Genomic DNA, 16,154 nt, shown 5'->3' on the forward strand with positions numbered 1-16,154 from the left:
ACATTACTGGCGCGGATTGTTAATATTGTAGGAAGGACGTTTCGTCTTCATTAGTAAAAGTGTTATGCCATTAATGCCATTAATTTCTTAAATTCATTTTCATATCCTAAAGCTTTTGTCTTATTTTTAACAAACAGTTATTACATGTTCAATTACAAGGTAGGAAAACTTTCCAAACCTCACTTAAATTTTGCAATGATAACCCTAAAAAAAGTAGAATAACTTAGGGAGAGGGATATTATTTGAGCTGATGTTCTGGACGTCCGGACGAAGCAGTTTGCGAGTAGAAATCCAACAAAATGATTCGAAAAAAAAAATTGTTGAAATTTAGTTTATTTGAACAACTTCAGCCATCAAAGAGATCATCGTTTGCTTAACAGCATTTCGGAATAAATTCGCATTCATGGTGCTTTTAATATTCGCCACCCGATGGTCCACTCATCACGGCGATGGTTTTGGCCGATGCCATTGCATTACGACGCGTTCTCCGTTCCGCTTCATTCACACCTTCATCCAACTCGTAGGCATCTTGAAGCTCATAATCGGCACAGGATTGTCGCCGGAGCCGTTCAATCTGCTTCTGCTTCTGCCAGCAAACGATACCGACGGTTAGAACGAGGGCTAATAGAAGCACCGCCGAGATGCAAAGTATGGCCGTCCACAGGAAGCTGCTGCAGAAGATCAAATCGTGGTGCGAACGGCGCAAATGCTTAGTCTCCGTGCTCATACCCGCGAGCCATTTACCAAACAGCTGCTCTACCTTGGCTAACCCGGGTGTTCCGATGCGACCGGCACGTTTTAACAGCCATATGTACTCGAGCTTGCTGTGGCCGAGCTGGACACAGGAGAACGCCAGCAGCAATTCCTTATCGACCACATCCAGCACGATGGCATTGAGGAGCGTCAGGCTACCATTGCGTTCCGATTTGTACGGTGCCCGGTAGGTTGCCTTTGCCTCTAGCCGAAACGGTACGAAACACTCATCCTGGGGTCGCTGCTCCAGCACGATCGTATAGTTTGAAACGTACAGCTCTTCGATTTCCGATTGGCCATCGAATAGGGTATCGAAGCGGATGTTGGAGAAGTAGAGAAGCTCACCGTCCTTACCAACGAACAGTTGAATCAGCGTATCCGGATAACTAGGCGGTATGAAATGGGGACAGGATCCGTAAAGCAGCAGTGCCCGGCCGAATCCTGTACCGTAGGCGACGGCCACAAATAGGACCAACAGTGTGGGCCACATCGCAGATGGCAATGAGTGCGTTGCGTTCGATGGGCTGCTGGCCATCTATTCTGCACCGAAGTGAAGCGCGTTCACTTCAGTTTACCCCCTCGGGGTCAGATAATTGCAATGAAATTGGAGCAATGAAGGGAACATTACTAAAGCTCCCTGTCTGCTTCCACTCCTCGGAGAGGGTTACATGGACCTGGTAGCCGAAGGAACAACCACAGAGCTGCAATTAGCAGTGAAGGTGCGAACGATTTAGATTGTGTGATAAGGGATTGGTGTCCGCAGGGCCTATAGGTGCCTCTAAACGATACTGCATCGAGAGTCAGTGCCGTCTGGTGCCAAGGCCGAGGATACGTAGAATCGAGCAGGCGTAATTAAGGTGTCCCACTGTACAGCTGCGCTAATGATTTAGGGAGTGCAATCGTTGCAGTAGCAGCGTTGACCGAATGTTCGATTTCAGACCCAATGGTAGGCCAGGATTGGCACCAGCATAGGCGAACGATTGCTCTGCTTCTAACGGGCAATATAGGTGTATCCCTGGCGCTAGTATACTAGAGATTTTTTTACCGTCAGTACTAGCTTGTTGGTTTATGTGAAGGGCATAAGTCTTAATTGAAAAACCTTGTTCTCTATCAAGCAACATAGCCACTGCCGGATGATAAATTGGCATGACTGACTGGGTACTGAACGAATTGGAGCACAGATTCACAGTGCAGAACCGCCTCTGTCTAACTGGATATTTGTACAAGTCCATGACGGTCTTACATCCGACATCAAACAAACATCCACCTCGCCAAAAAAGCGGTATCGGCTGAAGTATTCTTCAATGTACATCAATTGAAAAGGATTAACGGATAAACGGTTACTGAATTCAATATACGTTAGCCGCTTCGCTTAGCAACGATCAATATTCGACAAAAGAATCCAGTTATGATCCAAGTAATGATTGTAGATGAATGTCAGTAGAAAGGAAGGTATTAAGTTTTAGCAGGTGGAGGTGGTACCCGTAGAGCAATTGCTAATCTGTGTTTAGAAGGGAGTTATTCGGAAGCATATTTAATTTTGTATGTGAGGAGGAATAATGAAAAAACCTTCTGAGCCAAAGAGAGCGTAATATACCCAGACGAAGAAAAAACTACGCTATCGTAATTGGTCAGAGGCTCGGTAACCCAATCGCGGATGGAAGATTTTGTTTTCTTCTTCAAGTAGCAAGCAAGTAAGTAAAAATTGTTTAAAGAAAACTTTGGTTACGTTATATCACTGACGAAGGACTCATATCAGTTTCCCAGACATGGATGAGGATCGACCTTCGGATCACCGAACCACAGTCAAGAGGAGGCCATATTTAGGTTTCGGTATAATAGTTTGTACGATAACAAGTATGCAAACTTTATTGATATTGTGTCTTCAGCATTCCGTCCCAGGGCTGCCACTACTGATGCCTGACTAACCTCGGGATGACGGTCGCCTGTCTGCCCCGCCGATCTGGCAAAAGCCGTGCAAAGGGCGTATTGCTAGAGCGATAATTGCGCTCGAATCCCAGCACCAGGGCTTCCGAGTAAGCTCCTCCAGCTGTAGCGTGTACCATACTGGAGGTCGTAGGTCTGTTAAGGCTCATTATATGCTACATTGTGAAGCGGTATAGCGCACGGGGCTGTTTGAGTAGAACGTAGGATCCGCCGAAAAGCCTCGGGTGCGCGAAACACGCGATACAGATATATGACCAGTCTAGCTAGCATCGCGTACGATTATTACATGCGGGGCAAGCTCAAACATAACTAAAACCGTGAGTATCGCACAGCGTGCACAATAGAGAAAGAAAGATATGATGGAGGGAGTGAGGGTAAGGGTAAACGGAAGTAGAAATAGATGGGGGGAAGCAGTGTAGGAGAGTATGTAACAATGTGTGCACCCCCAAGGCGCGGGTTAATCCCCGGAAGATGCTTTTCAGACGGTGTACTTGGAGAAGTCATCCATGCGGAACGTGATGCCTCCGGTCGAGCTGCCTGCGGCGGTTGTGGCGGATGAGGTGGTGAGATCGTTAGCCGAACCACCCTGTTGCGCCGATTGTGGTTTCTGCTGATCGTCCTGCCCATACCGTGCGCGTATGTTCTTGATCTTACGCAACCGCTCGAGCCAGTTCGAGGCGTACGGGCTGGAGTTTTTCGTTTTCAGTGATTGTGCCACCAGTGATGCCAGCTGTTTTGGGAAATGGATCAAGAGCATTACAAAAGGATTACACCACTTTTTGACGAAGTGATAGCTTACATTCGCATGCAGCGCCATTTGGCGAGCGAGCAGTGGGGCCGTACTGTCGGAAACGATCTTCGTCTCGTGAGTTACGTGCTGCGCAATATCATCCTTTGAGCGTATGAACACGCGGTTGCTATTCAGTTCGATCGGTTCCACCACAACGCAGGCGTAATTGTATTGTCCCTGCGGGAAAATAAAACCAAAACGAACAGATGGTTAGAATGATAGAGACAGGATAAGATGGCAACGGTCTTCATCATCTTCATTACCTTGATCGTCTTCAGGTCGTACTGCTCGCCGCTCTCGTTGTACACGATCGTAACAAAATCATTACCGATGTGCTTCTTTTTCTCGTTCCCGTGCGGATCCTGCCGCTTGTTGGGCATCAGCGTCGCAACGTGGAACGTAATCTGCACGATTTCATCCTGGTGGATGTACGTGAACGCCCCGTCCTTGCCGTTGCTCTCGAGATCGATATAGATGTTGCGCTCCTTGGCATCCTTGATCGCGACCAGCGTGCCGAGACTGCTGAGAAACTCGGCATACCGAAGGCTCCCGTACCGGTTCTTTAGGATCTCCGTCTCATTGCCCGCCTGACCAGGCCCAACGTACAGCACACCGATCTTGTGGATCTCGAACGGTGGTATTAGGTCAAGCAGTGCGATCGCCTTCTCCGGATCGCGATCCATCAGTACCGGTCGCTCCGTTCCGAACTGTCCATGATGGTACAGCTGCAGGAACACGAAGCTCGGGCTAATAACGTTTCGGTTCGTGAGCTCGTTGCGCATACGGGGCACACCGGCGCCCGCACCTCCGCTCCACTTGGCTGCATCGCGCGTATAATGTTCCCGCACGGTCGAGATCGTTTTCGAGCGTCCTCGTGGCAAATCGTTATCATTGCTAGCCCCCATCAACCCACCACCAACTCCCCCCACACCACTACCGCCACCCATGAGTGGAAACGATGGAGACGCGGTACCGGAACTCGATTGCTTCAGGTTGATGGTGTTGCGGGCGAGCAATCGTGGTGACAAAGGGACCGGTGATTGCGGTGGCTTCGCCGTCACCTTCTCCATCGGTAGCTTCAGACTAAGCGCGGATGAGGAGGATGTCTGCGTGATCGGATGCATCGCGATCGGGACAATCGTATTGGCGGCATTCGGTACCGACGTTACACCAGCTCCCGCTAGGTTTATAATGTTGTGCCCGTCACTTGGAGCCGGAGTGCCAGAGCCCCCCAGCGTATCGTCAGCCGAATGTTGCTTCCGTGGAGCGACTTGCGACGGTTCGACCGTGTTCGACTCCGGTAGAGAGGTCGTGATCGTTGATTTGGCCGTCGCAAACTCTGCCTGATGCTTGGCCGCAATCGTACCGCGCACGGTCGGAGCTGTGGCGTGGATGGAAGAGGAACCGGCAGTCGTAGCGACAGTACGCATCATGCCGCTGCTCGCTGGTGGTGTTGAACCAGCAATTTCCTCCGGTATTGCCTCGCAGCTAACTCCCTTACCGTAGGTCGATTTCTTCTTCTCCACCGGAACGCCACCATCGCTAGAGCCGGTAGTGGGAGTGACCATCGCGGATGCATTCTGATGATCGATTCCGCCCGGCCCCGATACACTGGCACCTTCTACAGTACTGACCATAGTGCTCGAACCCGGAACTGCAGCTATCACCGGTGGTTCTTTCGTTTTGCTTAAGAACGGATTGTTCCACTTGGAGCGCATCTCCGGACTGGAGTTAACCCGACGGACCGGTTTACGGGATCTGCCTTCGGAATCATCAAACTCCACCTCACCGTCGTATCCGCGTACGCGTCCACGGCCTATGCGTCTATCATCAGCATCATCATCATCTTCATCATCACTGTCGCCATCATCGTCATCTTCATCATCTTCACCAGCCCCTCGATCATCTACTCCACGAACCTCACGCTGAACGACTTCTTCATCCTCCTCGTCGTCTTCGTCATCATCCTCATCCTCATCGTCGTCTTCGTCCGAGGCGAGCGTTCGCTTGCCAGGAATGGCAATCGGTCCCGAACCACCGCCAGCCAACGATCCACTGCCTTCGATGACGCCACCTCCCGCGGCCGTTAACATCACACTTTTCAGCTCCTCATCCTCACTCTGCTCCTGTTCTTCCTCCACCGATAGCTTCTTCTTCGGATCTTCTCGTCGCGCCATCTCGAACACCTCGTCAGAGATGGATACCTTCGTTGCACGTAGCTGCTGGCCTGTCGACACGGCCCCAGTACCGACCGGTGCATGCTGCTCGAAAGTAGTAGCTGCTGCTGCTGTTGTTGGTGCTGGTCCCCCACCACCCATCTCAGCACCTCCCACCGAGTGTCGATGATCGATGATGCTGGCCGGGATATCGGCGGCACTGCCGAACGGTGTCGCCGTATCTGTGCTGGCCGCACCATACACAGCCGATAGTGATCCTGGGGCTCCCGCTGTTCCGCCGTGTCCAGGGAAATCCAATCCAACCACTCCACCGCCAACACTAGGCGCAAAGAGGGTCGCTAGGTCATGCAGGGACGCATCACCACCGAGCATGTCATGCGAAACCTGACTCTGGATGCGAGTGATCCATGAGGTGAAACCGGTCGGACGCCGCACACACACTTCCGCCCATCCCGTACAGGAACAGGCGCAAGGTTGGGCCGCCGGTCTCGACTCGAACCCGATGCCAGATGTCGAGCCCGAAGAACCACTTAGCTGTTGCGGAAGTATCAACCGATTGCCGATCGTCGTCATGAGTCCGGCTTGGGCCGCTGCACGGCCACCGGACCGTTGCTGCTCGAAGGAGGTCACACCGGGTGGCATGCTGGGATCATTCGCATCCGGGATGCTACCACGGCGTGACAGTGCTTCCACTGAACCAGTCGAACCGTAGCCTTCCTGGGAACCTTGACGGTTGAAGAACCGATTACCGCCGGTGGCACTGGTTGCTGCGCTGTTACTTCCCGCAACGTGAGTCGAATGGGGTGCCGTACTGGGGAACGGTGTAACGGCGGCGGATGATGAAGCCGAACTGGTAGTCAGATCGGTGCTGTCGGATTCGTTTGCACTGTATGAAGAAGAGAAATGGAACAAGAATAAATAGAATACGTGAGTTATGACAAAATCGGTCCAGTTCTAGTTGATTTTTTCCCGCGAAAATGAATGATCGGGAGGTAAAGCATACTCGGATGTTGAAATTAATGGCTGAAAGCATGCAAATGAGGATGTGATGGGCTGTGGATTGCGGAAACCATTCCATTTACCAATGTATCGATCCGATCGTGAGCAATATGCGTAAAACAACTAAGTAGGCAGTTGCCACGATTGAATCAGAACAGAGCACAGAGTAACCTATGGCTTTGATGGCCTTTTTTTGAAAATAATACTTATTTGCACACGATCATTTTGTTACTTCCAATCGTTTGCTACTTCTGCTTCGTGCATGGTTTTTGAAGCAACACGGCCAGGTGCGATGACACGAACTAAAAGTTGGGGCCCCGGGTGAGCGTGAGCAAGTGGAAAAACGTGAAAAATGGATTCCCCTCCTTCTCATGCCACCCACAAAAACATCCAGTGTCCCGTGGCTTATCTTACCTACTGTGTTGCAAACTGGCTTTGGTATACCTTTTATTCGCCGTCAAACCGACGTTGCTGATGCTGTTGCTGTTAGTGGAGCCCACAGCTGCCGTCGTGTTATCCGTTATGGTTGTGCCTGTTGCACTGCCGGCACCACCACCACCCCCACCACCAGCAGCAATACCGGAGTCTTTGCCAGACGAGGAGCTCACGCTCGGTAACTCAGGCGAGAGCGGTTGCCCACCACCAGTGGCGTTCGATGGCGTCGCAGTACTGGCACTGCTGTTTGACTTGGAGAGCAGTGCATGCTGCGATGATGCCGTCGAGGAGGATGAAGGATGATGATGCTGTTGTAACGAACCAGCAACGGCGAGTTTCATGCCAATATCATTGCCACCGTTACCGATCGCTGCCGTCAGGGAAGAGGAACAGAATTGATGGCAACGATCGCAGAGACCATTGCGGAAGGTAATACCGGAGCAGCCACTCGTCGTAACCGTGATCAGATCGTGTCCGATGAGCCACGTCATCGATTGGCCCCCGGAGAGGAGAAATTCGGCCGAAGGGAGCCGCTTCGAGATACCGGAGCAGGGCGAAAACGTGTGGCGTACCATAAAGTCGACACACGTTTCGGCCAGCTCACAGTGGAACTTGTACATATCATCATTGACTGCGGAAAGCGGATAGACGCGCTGCTGCGTCGAGCCCGAACCCTTCGTTGCAACCGTTTGTGACGCGTTCTGTTGGCCTGGTCCCGTCTGCTGGCCTTGCTGCTGCTGTTGTTGTTGACCACCTTGCTGCTGCTGTTGCTGTTGTTGTTGCTGTTGTTGCTGCTTCTGCGCTTGGATGCGATCACGCCTCCGGGAGCTCTGCTCGGTAAGGCTGGAGCTGCGCTTTCGCTCGGACGAGTCTTCGTTGACCTGCGAGAACGATCGCGATCCATCCTGGAACGGTACGTGCACGTACGATTCGAGTCCCTGGACGATGAACTTGATCAGCTGGTGGCGCATCGGCAGCCTACATTTGATGAACCAGGCCGCGACGACGTAGTGGGCCAGCGAGACGGTGTAGTGATCGTACCGGAACGGATTGGTGTACGGTAGCGACATGGCCATCACGCACATGTACGTGCGCATGATAAAGTTGCCGAACCGGAAGCTCGGTACCAGATTAAGCGTCGAAAGAAACTCGAGCACCGGTAGGGCCACCATCTTTGTGCCGGTCATCTTGCTGAGATCGAGTAGCAGATCGGCCATCTTAGGCATCACTTGTTCCGGCATCTCGAGCAGCAGTATCGTCAGCGTGCGGATGCAATCGTGCGGTCGTCGCGAGATAAGCCCATGCTTCAGCGCATCGATGATGTTCTTCTGCGTGTTCAGATCTAGATGCTGATGGTACATCGCCAGGCTTGACAGAGCCGGCAGTATCAGCTCCTTGTAGTCGGACACCTTTGGCTGCATGTTGGCCGGTGCCTGTAGCTTTTCGAGCTGCATCGGATCACCGTACATGCGGTAGAGCGTGCGGGCCAGCGAATCCACATCGTTTCCCTGAATGAGGGCCTTGTTCTGCATGATGTTGGGCAGCTCGGTCAGCACCAGCTGTATCACTTCCCAGTCCTTTTCCTCCCTCAAACACAGTACTATCACCTGACAACCGCGCTTGATTGAAATCGTCGTCAGGTTGGTGGCCGGAATGCGATCCATCGCCTTCGATCCTTCGCTCTGCGTGAGATTGAGCTGGCTCGACGATTGGTTTGACAGATACGGCTGCGGCTGCAGACTTTGGTGCTGGTAGGGACCCTCGAGTCCGAGATAGCGCGAGAAACGGATCCGCTCGCTATCCTCCGGATCGGGGTAACCAATGTGGAACGTAGCGTTCGCACGTGCCTTTAGCATCCAGTTGAATATCCGATACCGGATCGTGTTGACGCTCTGCAGCACATGGGGCTTCTGGTAATGAAGCTCTAGAAACCCGATCAGCATACTGTACACGCGGATCGCATGCAACGACGGCAACCGGTACAGCTTGGCGATAAACACCCGTATCAATCCATCCACCAGGAGCACAATATCCTCAACTTCTTGTTCACTCCGCACGACGTAACCCTCCTGGTACTGATCGTATGGACGATGCAGAAGCTTTTCAATGATTTCCAACAGCTCAATGCACCGTTTCGTGTCACAGTGCATCGTGAAATCGATCAGCGCCCGTGCCACCGCCTTCCGTACCTCCGTATCCTTCTCCAGTGCCACACCACCCAGATGCACGATCACGATACGTTCGAGAATCTCGTCCTCGTACGCGGCCCGGTTGGCGAGCATAATCTTCTCGAGTGCCTGGACCGCGTAGATGCGCACCTTGCTGTTCTCCATCCGGTAGAACCGATCCATGAAGAGGCAGAGCTGTCGCAACCACTCGGATCGGGTGGCCGATATTTGGGCCGCCTTGTAGTCAATCAATCGCTGCACCGACACTTCGGGGCGCTCCGCTGCCACGTGCTCAATCAGATTGTAGATCTTGTCGGTATCCGCATTGATCGTACCCTGCTGGAGCAGCGTCTCGATCATGTCCAGCACCTCGTGATAGTGCTGGGGCACGAAATGATGGGCCGGTAGACCGTGATTAGGGAGAATGTGCGAGATCTCCATCATAATATCGCAGATAATGTCCCACGTTGGTTCGTTCAGTTCGGGGCCGGACTTTTGAATCAACCGGGTCAGACTCATGATTACCTCGTACGTAACGACGGCATGCTTGCTTTTCAGGGCCTACAGCGGGAAGGAAGAAGGTAACTGGTGCTAACTGTGCGCAGCCCGAGTGTGGAGGAGCATGGGAACCGTGAACAATACTTACATTCGAGAAGCTGGTCAGCACTAGCGATGGCGAGCAGTGAAGGGACGGTACGGTACCGCCGACCCCCCACAGGCCCATGTTGGTGTGGAAGACGGCTCCGCGCATCAGTGCATCATCCTGGTGGAAGGCCGTGTTGTTGAGGATACTGCACATGGTCAGCAGCGTCGCATGGCCAAGCGCGGTACCGAACAGATTCTTCATAATCTTCCACGAGTTCTGACAGTATGCCTCCTGGTTCACCACCCGGCACAGTATGATGATGAACAGGGTGAGCGACTCGTTCGGTATGATGGCGTAGCAGATGAAGCAGTCCAGCACGGACAGGCAGAGCAGCACTGTGCTCGTTTCCTGCCGGCTGCACGTCACTTCGAAGATGTACGACACGACACCGACCAGAAACTTGGGCTCCAGACTAGCCGCATTGTACTTGATCAGGTTCACGATCAGCTCCAGCAACGGTTCGATCAGGCCCGCCTCATGGATCGGTTTGATCCAATCGAGCAGAAACGGTCCGATCTCGCGCTCAAAGTGCTGTATATTCTTACCCGTCTCGGTCAGATGCTTGAGCATTTCGAGCCGATACGCAATATCCTCCGGTTCGCTGTGGCTAACGATTACGCGATAGAACTGGGCCCTCATCAGGCCTAGACTATCGTACTGACCCTGGATGAGCTTGCAGTAGAAGGTGAGAGCACACTGGCGCTGCTCCATCAGCTTGTTGCCCACGAGCAGATCCTTCGTCAGGTCCCACAGCGACTGGACTGCTTCCGGTTCGAGCCGGTACGCCATCACCTGCTCCCCAAAATCCTTCAGCGCCTTACAGCGCTGTGTGACGGGCGTTTCCGGGCGCAGTTCTCGCTCCAGTTCCGGCGAGATCGGTACATCGTTTCGAGAGCTGGAAACTGCAAGAAACAACAGAGTTAAAGACGTGCGTCTCGCCTCCAAACCGGCAAACTTACCACCGCCGGGTTTGGGTTTCCGGAAAAATATCTTCAACAGGTACAGCGGGTCTTTGTCCTTCGCACTCATCGTGTAGCCGGTGCTGTACGGTTTTGCACCAAGAAATGGCAACGGAAGAAAGCAGCAGAAAGCAACGATAATCACGAAATCATCTTTCACTGATTAGCTGTTAATCTATCTGCTGCCGGACTGGCAACTCTCGAGCTCGAGCTGGGGCTGACAAATGAACTTTGCGATTTCTAGGTTGCTTTGTGATAAACTCGTTGGTGCACCAAGAGGATTCGCTCTGCTGGGCGGCAGACTTTCTGGCTATCAGTATCTGCCGGTTTTAGCGTTTCGAAACCGGAATATGCACCGGAAATCGGGCATGATAAGTTAATTAAAATACCCTAAATTAAAGGCCTCGGCGCACAACACGGTCCGAAATTTACGTTTTTTGTGAGGCGAACAGCTGCTGGCATTCAGCATTCAGCATTCAGCAGAGGCATTCAGTTTGAAGAGTGCTTGAAATATTTGGACCAATAATAGCCAACAGGAGGTTTTTTCACGTATATTTCAGTGTATTTAACTTTTATTAACACTTTCAGTCTGCATATTAGGTGCTGTTTCAACCAGAAAGTGATTATTTTTGATAATTCGGCTTATTATTGATTTTTGACCTTCAGCGTTTTTGACTGGCCGATTTGACAGCCAGCAAAAATCCAGGCAAAACAAACCCGTCCTGAAAAATTCGATTTTCCCCAAAAAATGGATCGTATAGACGTAATTATCCGCTTTCCAGGCACAGAAACGAACAGGTTTTTCACTTTTCTCCATGCGCTTTCAGTTCACGTCCTCCGATGATCGCCGACTCTGGTTGGGTAATCTGGATAGTCGCATAACCGAGTAAGTAGAGTTCTCGCGGGACGACATCAAGGGATTCGTCCTGGCTCGGGACCTCGAGCAAAACCCAATTAACCGTTTGTGTTGTTTTATCCTCCGATTTGCCACCAATCGGTATCAACTACTGAAAATCGTGCAAAAATACGGGAAAATTGAAAAGTTCGACATGCTGTTTCACCGATCCGGACCGCTAGCGGGCTACCCGCGGGGCTATGCCTTCGTGACCTACGAAAACGTAAGTTGAACAAGGCTGTTATACTCGATCTTAGCGTTATAATCGATGTCTCTCTCTTCAGCACCAAGATTCACAGTCCGCCTTGAAGAGGCTCGATGGGAAAGTGGTGGGTGAGAAGACGATTGTCGTGCGATGGGCCAAGCACGTGAATCGGGACGATGCGGATCGCAACAAACCAAAGATAGAGATACCCTGCTTGGCAGGTGGCTCAAAAGGGGGCCCTAATGGTCCGGTCAGCCAGCAGACGAAGATACAGGCGCTCGAGGCGAGACTCAAGATGCTGGAAAGCAGATCGGACGATCTGATCATTAACCGTACAGCTACCTCCGAGCGTCCGATTATCGAACGATACCAGTACAACATTCATCAACCTCAGCGAACCGATCCAAAGATGAAGCGGTCGCACCATGCCCCGGGCAGTGGTGGACGTGGCGGTGGCCACCGAAGTGCTCCCTACCGGAGTACAAATAGACACTAGTATTAGAGGACAGGCCATGATTACATTTTAACGAATCGCACTCATACTTTAATTATATTTTCTAAGTTTCATCCTTTGAGTGACAAGAGTTAGTACTTTTCATTTTTTTCGAATAAAACACTCGCAGAAGAAGCGATGTAAGCTAACAAACTAAAAGCGTTTATTCCGTCCGATCGCAACGGTCCTTCTCATTCCTTCATTTGGTATTTGTACTTTCCACGCATGTGCTGCGGAACCGGGACTACGCCGGGGCACGGCAGTTGACCGGGGATTTCGCAAATACAGTGCTTCTGGCAGCCGACACCGAAGTTGGCCGGATTGTCCTGTTTCTCTGCCAACTTCGCTTCCGCCTTGAGGGTTTCACTGAAGCGGAGGGAATGGAAAAAAGAAAGAATGGTGGTTAGAAGTGACCGGTGGCTGAATGGGACAAGGGACAGACTTACGCCGATTTCCCGACGACTGTCGTTAGGTGCTGCAGGATCTCTTGTCGGTTTTTGCTATCAATATCGATGAGCATCTGGTTGCCATTTTCTGTCGCAGATGAGAGAACGGAAAAGAACGTTAGTGAATGTAAGAACTGCATTCCGTTGATCTACTAACCAAAGTAACAGCGAATGAATGGGGAGGGGGTCATATTCTTGAACGTAACGACCTGCACCTTCGGGTTCTTGTACTGTATCTGGGGAATGTTCCAAAACACAAAGTCCCTGAAAGTGGAAAGCGGATCGCGGTGTGAGATCAACAAACCCGGTATGGACTGAAAGAGGCCGACCTACCTGGCTCCCTCGTGGTGCTCCCCGTACGTGTTGTAGTTTACACTGAAGATTTTGACCTTATCCTTCAGCATTAGCTGGCCGGCATTCAGATACTGGAGCGTTCTCCGGATCGGTGCTTTTCCTTTCATGAACGGCATTTTGGTCGGTTGATTTGTTGTTTGCAGACTTTTGCGTAAGTCCTCACCGGCGCCCGCACGAGTATGACATTTAACGAAAGAAATCTGGCGCGATTAGCCGTGGCCACACGGGGCGAAAACTCTAGCGCAAACGAAAAAATTAATGCCAAAACGGTTTCGCTTAACCCTTACACGCTGTCAAACTTTTATACGTCCGCGGACTTTTTCGCTGAACCCTTGACGTTATCAAACACTTTATTTACGAAAATGTAGGTTCTTTTCGTATTGTTTTTGCATTTTTAATATAAATATAACAGCAACAGCAACAAAATCGTTAAAAACTGCAAAATTTATTCGGAAATCAACTTCAGCGGCCAAAACACAGATGAAAACAACACGTTTGACATTTCGGCATAAATTTTCGGGTTTTTACCCCTGCCACACGAAGCGAAAACATTTTGGCATTAATGTGCAAATTTGCGCGCAAATTTTCGCTCCGTGTGGCAGCATCTATTAGGGGATGATATGATATGGGGAGGAACGATGTTTATTAGAGGGAAATATCGTTTTATTGTTATTAAATATTAATTTACATTTAAAGTCCTTGATCGACAGAGTAGATTCGAAATTTACTTCACCCTTCGAAGTCATCCACGCTACCGAAACAGTCATCAAAATAGTTTCGTTGAGTTTCGTTTTCTAGAACAACCAAACTCACCAAAAAAACAGAAAACTCACCATTTTGAGCTGTCACTGCGGAATTGACTTGTCATTGCGGTGAAAGAAGAAAATCCAAAAATCGTCTGGGCAAAATAGCTAATTCCTGCTTCGTTCTGTGCTGTTAAGATCTCCGTTTAATCCGCCCAACGAACCGAGGATGCCTGCGGAACCCACCACCACCAAGGTGATCGTGCACCCGCTGGTGCTGCTCAGCGTGGTCGACCATTTCAACCGGATGGGCAAGATCGGCAACCAGAAACGCGTCGTCGGCGTTCTGCTCGGTTGCTGGCGCGCCAAGGGTGTTTTGGATGTGTCGAACAGCTTCGCAGGTACGCATTGCACAGGTTCGCGCACCCCGGGGGCCTTAAATGATGGTTCGCTTTCGCTCTCTCCCGTCCCTCGCAGTCCCGTTCGATGAGGATGACAAAGACAAATCCGTGTGGTTCCTGGATCACGATTACTTGGAGAACATGTACGGGATGTTCAAGAAGGTGAACGCACGCGAGCGAGTGGTCGGTTGGTATCACACAGGGCCCAAACTGTGCCAGAACGATATTGCCATCAACGAGCTGATCCGCCGCTACTGCCCCAACTCGGTGCTGGTCATCATCGATGCGAAACCGAAGGATCTCGGTCTGCCGACGGAGGCGTACATTGCGGTCGAGGAGGTGCACGATGATGGTTCGCCCACATCGAAAACGTTCGAACACGTTCCGAGCGAAATTGGTGCCGAGGAGGCCGAGGAGGTCGGTGTGGAGCATTTACTGCGTGACATCAAGGACACGACCGTGGGCAGTTTGTCGCAGAAGATCACCAACCAGCTGCTCGGCTTGAAGGGGCTGAATGCACAGCTTCGCGACATCAAGAGTTATCTGCTGAAGGTGGGCAACGGGCAGCTGCCGGTGAATCACCAGATCGTCTATCACATGCAGGACATTCTCAATCTGCTGCCGGACATCGCACAGGAACAGTTCACCGATACGCTGTACGTGAAGACGAACGATCAGATGCTGGTGGTGTACTTGGCGTCGCTGGTCCGATCGATCATCGCACTGCACAATCTGATCAACAACAAGCTCACGAACCGTGACGCCGAGGAGAGCAAAAAGAGCGACGAATCGAAGGAGAAGAAGGCTCAGGAGGGCAAGGAGGGCGGTGCGGATAAGGATAAGGCTAAGAAGGATAGCGAAAAGGATGGCAAGAAGGAGGACGGAAAGGCAGAGAAGGGCAAGGAGGAGAAGAAAAAGTAATGTAATGTTCCGGTTATGTATTTTTTCTTTTTCTCTCTCAGTTTAAGGCGATCCCTTTTTTCGGGAAACATATAAAATAAAATGAAACATTACGACCGGACTGCAACCGGTGCGGTCATGATTCGACGAAAAGTTGCCGGTTGTTTACGTTTTGAATCCGTCGGGTCCGGTAGCGTTTTAAGCCGACTGTTTCCCGTCCAAACTGCCAGCCGGTTCGTGACAGGGGCGAAAAGTTCCGCCGGTCGACCGGGCAGGCAGCACTGCATTTCGCCCTTTCGTCTGACAGATCGGCGATTTGACTTCCGCATGGAACATTTTTCCCACGCTCAGGAAGGATCCAGATAAAAACGGTTTTGCGGGATAAAATCGCGCTGCAGCATCGCGTGCTACGATTTAACTCGCTGCCTACTACAGTGTGTCCGCGGTTCGTGCTGATGTGTACCGGGTACTAGTGTTAGAATGGCGTCACCGATGGAACAGGACGAGATATTGCGCGGTACCGATCTGGTCCGCCTTTTCCAGCTCTGGGAGGAAAAACACTCGACAGCCGGCTACGATCCGGAACCGGTCGTGACGCGGCTGGCCGAGCTGTTCGAGACGGAGATTGAGGCGTACAAAATGAAGGATCCGGATCCGTTCGACGAACGTCACCCGTCCCGCACCGATCCCAACTGCGAGCTGGGCCGGATGCTGAAGACGCTCTTCCGCAAAGACCACTTTATGACGCGGCTCGTCAACGACTATCTGCGCGATAACTTTTTTACGCGCCAGAACATACAGCAAAGCTCGTTCGCGCTGAACGTTGCGGCCTGCCGGTTGATT

At 51.4% G+C, this 16,154-nt stretch overlaps 5 protein-coding genes across 6 annotated transcripts in view; 3 read left to right on the plus strand and 2 right to left on the minus strand.

Annotated features, from left to right (window-relative positions):
• Positions 1 to 2,554: 2,554 nt before the first annotated feature.
• On the minus strand, positions 2,555 to 11,321 carry LOC125956581 (tuberin). Of its 2 annotated transcripts, none has more exons than XM_049688610.1 (6): positions 10,875 to 11,321; positions 9,916 to 10,817; positions 7,111 to 9,830; positions 3,754 to 6,553; positions 3,500 to 3,667; positions 2,555 to 3,430 (listed from the first exon to the last, which is right to left on the minus strand). In XM_049688610.1, exons 1-6 carry the CDS (start codon positions 10,942 to 10,944, stop codon positions 3,179 to 3,181), a joined length of 6,912 nt encoding a protein of 2,303 aa, XP_049544567.1. In that variant the 5' UTR covers positions 10,945 to 11,321; the 3' UTR covers positions 2,555 to 3,178. The 2 variants fall into 2 exon arrangements, with proteins under 2 accessions (XP_049544567.1, XP_049544566.1); XM_049688609.1 differs by having other exon boundaries at positions 2,556 to 3,430; positions 7,081 to 9,830.
• A 202-nt stretch (positions 11,322 to 11,523) lies between these two features.
• LOC125956648 (probable RNA-binding protein 18) lies at positions 11,524 to 12,617 on the plus strand. Its single transcript, XM_049688726.1, has 4 exons — positions 11,524 to 11,637; positions 11,702 to 11,760; positions 11,872 to 11,992; positions 12,054 to 12,617. The coding sequence occupies exons 1-4, from the start codon at positions 11,623 to 11,625 to the stop codon at positions 12,468 to 12,470; spliced, it is 612 nt and encodes a 203-aa protein (XP_049544683.1). The 5' UTR covers positions 11,524 to 11,622; the 3' UTR covers positions 12,471 to 12,617.
• Positions 12,601 to 13,461, minus strand: LOC125956651 (probable 28S ribosomal protein S25, mitochondrial). The gene is made up of 4 exons (XM_049688729.1): positions 13,247 to 13,461; positions 13,071 to 13,177; positions 12,914 to 13,001; positions 12,601 to 12,833 (listed from the first exon to the last, which is right to left on the minus strand). Exons 1-4 carry the CDS (start codon positions 13,381 to 13,383, stop codon positions 12,659 to 12,661), a joined length of 507 nt encoding a protein of 168 aa, XP_049544686.1. The 5' UTR covers positions 13,384 to 13,461; the 3' UTR covers positions 12,601 to 12,658.
• Positions 13,462 to 14,130: 669 nt separating this feature from the next.
• On the plus strand, positions 14,131 to 15,432 carry LOC125956634 (26S proteasome non-ATPase regulatory subunit 7). The gene is made up of 2 exons (XM_049688702.1): positions 14,131 to 14,411; positions 14,488 to 15,432. The coding sequence occupies exons 1-2, from the start codon at positions 14,240 to 14,242 to the stop codon at positions 15,330 to 15,332; spliced, it is 1,017 nt and encodes a 338-aa protein (XP_049544659.1). The 5' UTR covers positions 14,131 to 14,239; the 3' UTR covers positions 15,333 to 15,432.
• Positions 15,433 to 15,631: 199 nt separating this feature from the next.
• LOC125956584 (protein mahjong) overlaps positions 15,632 to 16,154 on the plus strand; it is a 6,346-nt gene continuing 5,823 nt past the window's right edge. Inside the window, exon 1 of the mRNA XM_049688619.1 lies at positions 15,632 to 16,154. This exon is cut by the window's right edge and continues 1,361 nt beyond it. Coding sequence (XP_049544576.1) covers positions 15,792 to 16,154 — 363 coding nt within the window. The 5' untranslated portion in view covers positions 15,632 to 15,791.

This window comes from Anopheles darlingi, chromosome 3 (assembly GCF_943734745.1).
Source record: "Anopheles darlingi chromosome 3, idAnoDarlMG_H_01, whole genome shotgun sequence".
Classification (NCBI taxonomy): domain Eukaryota; kingdom Metazoa; phylum Arthropoda; class Insecta; order Diptera; family Culicidae; genus Anopheles; species Anopheles darlingi.

Bases quoted from the DNA above. Each gene is read 5' to 3' on its own strand.
- LOC125956581 (XM_049688609.1), bottom strand. From the start codon at position 10,944: ATGAGTGCGAAGGACAAAGACCCGCTGTACCTGTTGAAGATATTTTTC. The intron at 10,818-10,874 runs GTAAGTTTGCCG...TGTTTCTTGCAG, and splicing joins GAAACCCAAACCCGGCGGTG to TTTCCAGCTCTCGAAACGAT. The intron at 3,431-3,499 runs GTAAGCTATCAC...TTCCCAAAACAG, and splicing joins AAATGGCGCTGCATGCGAAT to CTGGCATCACTGGTGGCACA.
- LOC125956648 (XM_049688726.1), top strand. The intron at 11,761-11,871 runs GTAAGTAGAGTT...TGCCACCAATCG, and splicing joins CTGGATAGTCGCATAACCGA to GTATCAACTACTGAAAATCG. The intron at 11,993-12,053 runs GTAAGTTGAACA...CTCTCTCTTCAG, and splicing joins CCTTCGTGACCTACGAAAAC to CACCAAGATTCACAGTCCGC.
- LOC125956651 (XM_049688729.1), bottom strand. From the start codon at position 13,383: ATGCCGTTCATGAAAGGAAAAGCACCGATCCGGAGAACGCTCCAGTAT. The intron at 13,002-13,070 runs GTTAGTAGATCA...CATCTGCGACAG, and splicing joins ATTCATTCGCTGTTACTTTG to AAAATGGCAACCAGATGCTC. The intron at 12,834-12,913 runs GTAAGTCTGTCC...CCTCCGCTTCAG, and splicing joins ACAGTCGTCGGGAAATCGGC to TGAAACCCTCAAGGCGGAAG.
- LOC125956634 (XM_049688702.1), top strand. From the start codon at position 14,240: ATGCCTGCGGAACCCACCACCACCAAGGTGATCGTGCACCCGCTGGTG. The intron at 14,412-14,487 runs GTACGCATTGCA...CGTCCCTCGCAG, and splicing joins TGTGTCGAACAGCTTCGCAG to TCCCGTTCGATGAGGATGAC.